At 36.4% G+C, this 9,082-nt stretch overlaps 1 protein-coding gene across 2 annotated transcripts in view; it reads right to left on the reverse strand.

The window, feature by feature from the left end:
* Positions 1-9,082, reverse strand: part of LOC106518319 (plexin-A2) — a gene marked incomplete at its 3' end in the record, with an annotated part of 115,173 nt that overhangs the window by 21,822 nt on the left and 84,269 nt on the right. For both annotated transcript variants that reach the window (XM_014009565.1, XM_014009566.1), the window contains 3 exon segments: positions 1,766-1,859; positions 6,806-6,973; positions 7,282-7,418. In XM_014009565.1, coding sequence (XP_013865019.1) covers positions 1,766-1,859; positions 6,806-6,973; positions 7,282-7,418 — 399 coding nt within the window.

Consider the following 9,082-nt stretch of genomic DNA (forward strand, 5'->3'; position numbering starts at 1 on the left):
TCATCTATCTATCTATCTATCTATCCATCTATCTATCTATCTATCTATCCATCTATCCATCTACTCATCCATCCACACTGTTTCAAATGGATCCAATAATTTAATCAATAAAACAAACTTTTGTTGATTTTCTGCAGTTCATTAAAGTTTTTGTCTGAAAATAGAGCTTTTTCCTCRTATTTTACTGACCTTTTTAAGCCAGCCTCAAACAAAGCTTGCAATGAAAATTGTTTTTTGGAAAACATTCAGTAAAAAGGGCCCTCATTAAAGTTCCCAGTGGCTGGTTGTTTGTCCCTCWTTTGCTTAAAAGTTCAGATTTAATCCTTTTATAACTCAGCGCTGCCAGTGATACTGGAGGTCATGCAGTTTTAATTGACTGGATCAGATTTTGAGYAGGCATCAAGAGCACAGCATTTAATTAGCCCACAGCATATCTCRGACACAAAACTGTATAAAAAAATTAAGGAAAAAAACAAGCAGTAACAAAACACGAAAGGTCCAAAAGTTTCTTCTTTGCACTGCCAAACAACCAAAGTAAAATTCTGCCATTGTTTTTTCTTTCTTTTTGGCAAACWCATCCGTTACCTGTTTCAGTATTGATTTTTCAAGTCTGACCTCAAATCACTTGCCTTCCATCATACTTCTCTGGCAAAACTCAGAATGGTCCAAAACTTGGGGCAGAAGAGTGCCTGAAATTTTGCCATCAGRGTTGCTAAACTTTAGTACAATCAATCACCAGGAACAGCTCAGGCAGGCAGTCGCAGCACCATAAGTCATCACCCAAAACTTTGGATTTTCAGTGGCAGTGTTTAAAAGTCATTTTGACATGAGCTGCTCCACACTCAAACTGGTTTTAAATCTATTTTCCCACTTAAGTCATGTTAACAATCAGATTTTTTATTTCCCTTTTAAATATATACCCTAAACTATGGCGCGCCAAGTTAAAAATGAAACGTTAAAAAAGTTTCACTAACATTTTATAAAATTATTTAGCTCATTTTTTAAGTGTTAAAAAATTTCCACTAACATTTAGCTCACTGTTCTTACATTTAGCTCATTTAAAGTATGTTTAAATATTCAATCCTAAATCCAAATGTTTAAACATAAATAAAAAAGTTAAACCTTAAACGTTGAAGTTCACATTTAGGAATTTGGGAATGGAACGCAGCCTATGTAGTTGGTGCTCGGCTCATGTTATGATGTCATCATCCTGAGACAATAGCAACCACTAGCTCCAATGCAATTAAAACTTCCCTGCAAGACATCAAACTGGCAGTTATGGCTGCTGTCTGAGCTTGCACAGCAAGTTTGATGTTTTGTAGGGAAGCTTTAGCTGCATTGTCTCAGGATGATGATGTCATAACATGAGCCGAGCACCAACAGCAAAGGCTGTGTTCCATTCCAAAATATTTAAATGTGAACATTTAACTACAAAATTTAAGTTTTAACTTTTACATTTAGATTTAAAAATTTAGATTTAGCATTTAGGATTTAAATATACAATATATTAGCATTTAAATTTAACATTTAGTAAAATTTTGTTAAATGTAAGAACAGTGAGCTAAATAATAATAAAATGTTAGTGGAAATTTTTTTACCCTCAAAAAGTGAGCTAAATAATGAAAAATGTTAGTTAACATTTCATTTTACACTTGGCACCTCTTACTAAACAACTGATAAAAACACATTTATTGAGTGTTTTAACCATCTTATTTTAAAAAAGTAAAAAGGCTTGTAGCAGGATTTTAGAATTTGTTTCACTTACGTTGACAGACTCATGGCCAGCGTATTTGACTCGGACTCGAGGTTCCTGAACAACATCAAGGTTTGTCCCAGTCACTGTCAGGGTGGTGTGCCCGCTGTTCAGCAGAGAGAAATACATTTAAAATCCAGTGCAAAAGTCCTGAGCGAACACTGATTTCTTTACAAGTAGCTTCAAAGAAACCAGAATTTATTGTATCTTTTTAAGTGTTCTTGTGCAATAGTTGCACAGGCTTTCTGACGGTCTTTTAAAGTTTTCCTTTGAACATTCACAGGTTTTCACTCAATTTGGGTCCAGTCTTTGTACCTTTTAAACTTTTTTTTTGCTACAATAAATAACACAGACCTTTTGAGGGAAAAAAAATCCCACCAAACCTAAGGGATGAAACAGTGCAAACATAACAGAAAACCTAACAGCAGGTTTGGAATTGTTACTTTAGGCACTTTGTAATGATCAGCCAGTTTCAAAGGCACAAAATGTTTTCATTTCTTTAGATGCATCTGCAGGAATACAAAAAAAAAAAAAAAACTACAGTCTGACGGGAACATTATAATATTTCTGAAACAACAAAGTGACTGTCAAAGTGTTATGAACTGAAAATCTGACATGTGGTGAAAGGATCAACTAAAAAATGATGCATCTTTCAGCTCTTTGTTGGATTTTTCCTATTTCATAAAGACATCCAATTCAGATGCTGTTTAGTTGTAGAGAAGTTGTTTTTTTTTAAACTTCTACATCTATTCTTTATCTTTTCATTGTTTATTTTTTGAGGACACACTATGACCTGCACCCTGCTGAGATATGCCAACTCATCTTCAAATAGCCTTTGAAAWTCACCTGTAGAGCAAAAATACAAATTTATGAAATCTCTATGGTTGCACCTGGATGTACCAGGGGGGTCACAGCACCAAGTTCTCCAATCGCCTCAACTTTCTATGACTTCTATATCCCCCCCCAGTCTTTAGTATTTCTCAGGCTTCTCGAGTTCCTTTTTTTTTATGATCCTAGGTTGACACCTCAGTGCAGCCAACCTCTGAGTAACCTCCTTGTATAATGAGTGAGGATCACTTGGATTAGAAAAGTTCTCATCAGATGTTGGAGAACTTCACTATTCTGATGAGAATGCATTTACGGATGAGAGCAGAGAATTTATAGCTGTTGTCTAAAAAGCGGCTATATGGGACTATTTCAGAGGTTTATAGTAACTAAGTACATTTACTTCATTACAGTATTTAAGTAGTTTTTTGAGGATTTGTAATGTTACCAATTATTTTGTTAAATAGCTACTTTTACTTTTATTTGGTTATATTTTAACGCTAAAATTTTTACTTTTACTTCTTTACTTTGAAATGTAACACCTAGTTACTTGTTACAAAATTAAATATGTTGGAACTCATCATGAAAGAAGCACCCTAAAAAAACAGTGTTGAATTTGCTCAACAATTCATGTCAACTGGCTCCACTAAGCCTAGTAAATTGAGCAAAGAATATACTGTACATGTATTGCTTAATTTACTCAACCTGGCTTAGTGGAACCAGTTTGGTTCAGTAAATTCAACAGTTTATTTCTTAGAAAGTGTGTAAAAGTACCTTTCCTTTTACTTTTCCAATTTTTGTGAACGGTTTTCTGACTTTTACTTGTGTATTTTTCTCATCCGTGAAATTTATTGTTACCAGAGTCATTTTTTGTTTATGTAATTTTACTTTTACTTAGTCATTTTTATCAAGTACTTTATAGACCTCTGAATTGCTCTAGGGACAACTATGCAAAAAATAAATATAAATAAATAAATAATACCACATATTGGGTATTTCTTGTGACTTTGACTAAAGAAATGGGATCACACTTATTCAACATCCAATAATAAAAATTGTGTAGAAGACTGTTTCATCTTTTGAATTAGGTGTKTTGTATGCTTGCTTTTGTGCTTGAATAATTCATAGGTCAGTGGTAAGCAAGTGAAACAACCAATTGTCAAAGATTAGATGAATACCTTTCAGAAACCTTGAACTAGTCCTCGAAATCTGAACAAAAATCTGAACAAAATAGTACAAGTAAGCCCGGCTCATCACAAACAAAAAGGAAGAAATGAAAGCCGTCTCAAAAGTTTTGCACAGCACTTCATTTCTGACCAATTACTGTCCAAACACACAAACACTCCAGGTAGCCTGAACATGAATACAAGCTGCTTTTTTTTCCTCCCACCATGATTTAATTAGAGCGGCAACCACAGAGAAACCAAATTTTTCCGGCAAGGTTTTCTGGAAAATTTGCATTAATGCATGATTGAGGAGGTATAGCTGGTAGCTCGCCATTTATTATTGGGCAGAAGAGGCAGATCAAACGGAGAACCAGCTGGCTGCTATTTTATATTCATCCATGACTGTGAGGACTGGCAAAGCATGAATACAGGTGCTGCTTGTTTACATATCTGTGCTAGATGTGATTAGAATAAACAACACTCTCTAGTCTTTTTATAACCTGAGCCGTGCTGCAAACTTAGGGACTGTATAGCCCTGAAGAAATGCWGAAATAAAATTAGGAAAAATACTATTTAAAAAACTGTCTAGTCGAACTGACAGAGTGCCAATCGTCTTGCACTTCAAAGGCTACCTAAGCTTGTAGGGCCTCATAGTGGGAATGCACATTCATGATGAGGGCTCTTGATTGCAGCTCCACAAAGCTCCTCCTGTCACTAGGCTGAGGGCCAGCGTGTCTCTCTGAAGTCTAATCTGCAGAGACATAGTGCTGGCTAATCCCACCCAAACCTAAATTAAGTGCCATCTTTTATTTGGTGGAGTGCAGGTAAAGCACTCCATAACTGTAAACGGGAATGTTTCCTCAGCAGATTAGTTTGTTTTGCTGTTAATTTTCATATTAGCAACATATGAAGATTCATTACAACTCAATCAACAGTGTTTGAGTGAAATGCATGGTAAAACGGGTTGATTTTTGTCTGTTAATCTGAACATTTAAGCCAATTATATCAACTTTTAGCAAATATGTTTAATTGGCTGCAACATCTTAGTTTTTGCTTTGTTTTGCACACAGCCTGGATACATTAGTTTAGATCAGGGGTCTGCAATCTGAGACTCTGGGGCCACATGTGGCTCTTTGGTCCCTCTGCAGTGGCTCTTTGAAAATTTGACCAAACATAACAGATTTTCTTTGTTTTTATACTCACATTAAATCAATTTATATGCAAATATGTGATCAATACTACTAATACAAAAGTAAAACATGCTAGTTCATGCTAGCCTGATGTTTACTTAAATAATCCAACTTCTTTCTTTGATCTTTCTCTCAAAACCATCAGTTACCTTTGTAACTGTAAAGTAGTAATTGATAATAAAATTCTCAATACATTTTTTAGTTTTATAATGTCACCTCCACTGGCCATAAAGGTTACCGAAAAGGTCTCAAAAAGGCCCATGGACCACCAGTTGATAATCACAGTTGTAGCTTGTTTTGCACCTYGACACATTTTWTTAGTGARCCAAGCAGCAGAAATGGCTCTTTTGGTTGTAAAGGTTGTAGACCCCTGGTTTAGATCAAGGACTGTTGTCTTCGAGAAGTCGGTCAAAATGTGTCGACAGGGATTTTATAGAGATTTGATTGTTAGGAAACGTTTATTTTGAACTTCCTCCAGTAAATGAACCATATCAGTTTTTTCCCCCAAATTTAGTGATCTGATTCATCATCTCTTAGCAGTTTTACTAAAATATAAAGTTTTATGTAACATTTTGGGATTTTGTTTTTTAAATTGAAGTCTTGATGCTTTAATGGACACAATCATTTATTTTATTTACAAAGTTCATAGAGCAGGGGTGCCCAAACATTTTCCCCGAGGGGGCCAAAATGAAAATCTATCCACGGCTGCGGGCCAAATGCAGTAATATAATACATGAAATACAAATTCTTTTTAAGTAAAGTCTTTCATTTTTAACAATCAAGCTATGCAATGGCCCTCTTTTGTTTTAGTTTGTGCACTTGGAGAAAGTCTGCCATAAGCTCAAGTAGCAAAGGCTCATGGGACATATCATAAATTGATAAAATATGAGTTTTTGTGGCCTTATAAGGTGTGAAAATCTACATGTGTGGTTAAATCTGATCTAAATATGTCTTGTTGTCATTTCATGCTTCATGTTTAATCCTAATAAATCAAAGATAAWGCCAGCACCATGAATGAAAATTACCTTCACGACAGCCCTTTTATATACAGTAATCATTTGACCAATGGAAATACTGTGTTTCTACCTATAGGATAACAGGTTACAACCTTGTAACTTTGGCAACTGTTGGTGGGCCAAATCAAATGGCTTGGCGGGCTAAATTTGGCCCACAGGCCCCACTTTGGGCTCCTCTGTCATAGAGAGTTGATGGCATTTTTTAGAAAAGCATGAGCTCAAAAATATGTTATTCAAAAAAGTACTTGACAAAAAAGTTTGACATATTGGATAAAAAAAGTTTCATTTTTATTCATCACAGTTATACTTACAATATTATCAGTTGACCAAAAACGTTTGTGCATTGCCATTAAAACTGTGTGTAAAATAAAAACTTTATGACCGATGTTTAATTTCTGTTTTGAAATATGAATTATTATTGAAACAAAAGTGACTTTACAGAACAAAGGACGATCGTTTGCATCTGTTTTATTCTGAAAGCAGAATCTGATTGGTTTAGAATTAATGAAATGAAGCTCGTTCAAATAGAGTTTGTAAAATGTGAACCTACAGTAATGGAGTTAACAGTGTAAGAAATTAGCTGCGCAAACTCCCCATTCTAATTAAGACAGTCTATTGGCCATGTTGCTGCTAAATATTGCATTTTAAATATGTTTCAGATCACCTCCTTGCAGTTCATTTAAAGGCTTAAGAACTTTGCAGAACTCAGATCTGTTTGAGCTTTATTATTAATATTTCAGACAACTTTTAAAAAGCTCTTTTTTGTGTTTTATTGTTTGCACCAGATAACAATATAAAAAAAACTATAAAGGTTTGCAAGCTTGACACAGAAAGTGTTTGTATGCTCTGTCTTACCTAGTGATGCTCCAGAGGGGTTCGATGCGTTGGACTGTGGGGTCTTCTATGTACTCAAAGGCCAGGCTTCCTGGAGCTTTGGCCCGGTCCACACTCAGACTGACTTGAACTGGTCCCGCTCCCGTCACCGAGGGAGCAGAGAAGCACACAATCTCTGACATGCTCCTCCTGGTGGGAGTAACAGAGGAAGAGTTTATTCAAGCTTTTGATCCCGGCTGACCTTTCACTGCTGSTGTAACAAATCCCTGACATTATTCAGCTCTGAGCCATGCGAGAGGAGAGAGGACTCTTGGTCCAGTCTCCTCCTCGTTACAAGCATGTTAGAGATGGAGACTGTAATTAGAGGCTGTTCTTGCTAATGGCTTCCTTGCGTCTCCTACCTGACTGCTATGAAGTGAGCAATTTTGCACCTTAAAAATATTTCTAAAAATATGCAAAGAACAAAATCCAGAGTTTTAAAGCCTGAACAGACTCACCTGTACAGCTCACAGGTCTGATTTCCGAAGTTCACGTTAACGGAGCTGCCGGCRCCCAGGTTCTCCCCGACAATGGTGACCTTGGTGCCCCCAGATTCGGGCCCTCTGCTCGGGGTCAGCGCCAACATGATAGGGGTCTACCAGGAAACAAAATTCATTCCTGTTCTATTCAGAAAATTCAAACAAACTCTCCACTAGAGGTGCAATAATAAACCAGTTTGTAAAGAATTCATGGCTGCACGCTTGCACAGTGCAACTGAAACTGTGAAACAGATGTGTAATGTTCTGGTTGTTGTATGTAATGTGTTTGTTTTGGTTTTTTTATGAAATGAAATGAATAAACTACATATATATTTAAATGTAGATGCAGTTCAGAAGGAGAACTGCAGAAGTGCCCATTTAAACGGCAAAAAACACTCTGATTACAAACATTGTGAATAAATTGTCGTATTTACACCTGATAGTTTGGTAGACTCGGTTTGATTGGGGACCAAAATTGCAAAATTTSTTTACATTTTCAGTTGGTGTGGTTCACATTCACACTGTATTGTGTCAACCGAACTAAACCCTGTGAAMAACCAGTTCCTCCCCCTCGCCTGTGGGGGCGCTGCACCAAKAACCACTGAAGGAATCGACATGAAAAYCTCTGAAAWGAGACATGGAGCTCAACTTCCTTCTTCACGAACTGTAATCAAACATGAAGTGACGTCAGAGTTTAGTGGTTGTAGGATTTGTTTCTTTGATTTTGGCAAATGCACCAAACAAGTTGTCTTCATTAAAGAGCTCAGCGTGAGAGGAAGACGAGGCGGAACTATGGAGAATATTGTTTTCCCACACAAGGAGGCTGAGACGACTCCATGTGACGTGGCGTACAAGTAGGAGCGCATTCAAATTCACAGCAGTGACGTCCGATACAGACATCGAACGAGGAATTTGCAAGATATGAGTAACTTTATCACTGTTATTACTCCGAATGTCCTGCATTGTAGTCCGCTTCYTGCTTTTGGAGAGGTCTCTGGCAATCGAACCGCACCAGAGTTAACTTTAACCTAACTGAAACCTAGGTTTTCAGGTGGACCAGAGTTGGTCTACATCAGAGTTTGATAACACGTTCACACCTCCCCAAATGAACCGGACTTTCCAGGCAACAGAAGTAGAGTTTGATTAAAGAGGACTAAACAGGGCTGGTGTGAATACACCCTAATATTCCAGAAAAATAGATCATGTTTTATTCTTTATAAAATGGAAAATACTTTTTTTGTGGTATTAAACCCATCCACTGCTGGGAAGTGTAATAATCTGTGCATTAAGCTTTTTTCTTTGTGTACTATTTGTTTATTCTTATCAAGGTTTTATCAAACTGTTTTGACAGTTTAAAAACAAACCTAGTTGTTAGCAGCCCTTTTTTTATTAGGCAGTAAATAAACGGCCTCAATAACTGACATACTGTTTTTGTATTACATTGCATTGAATCTCAGTGGGGTAAATCAAACTTGTGAATTAYATTCATTCAGTCATRTTGTATTGTGATTAAAGGTTGAATYRCATCAATTAGGAGATGGGTCCAAATCATGTTGCTTTTTGCTGCCCACCTCTAATGAATTAAATTGTTGGCCCTGGGATATGATTCTTATCTTATTGGCTGCAGACCAGAGATAAACGACTCGGATCACTTTGTTAAATTGAGGTTGAAGGAACAACAAAAAAGTTCATCTGAGAACAAGGTTGACTAAAGAGCAAATACGTTAAAGGGGCAATATCAAGTAAAATCAACTTTTTTAAGTTTTATATCATATTATAA

This window comes from Austrofundulus limnaeus, unplaced genomic scaffold (genome assembly GCF_001266775.1).
Source record: "Austrofundulus limnaeus strain Quisiro unplaced genomic scaffold, Austrofundulus_limnaeus-1.0 Scaffold59, whole genome shotgun sequence".
Classification (NCBI taxonomy): domain Eukaryota; kingdom Metazoa; phylum Chordata; class Actinopteri; order Cyprinodontiformes; family Rivulidae; genus Austrofundulus; species Austrofundulus limnaeus.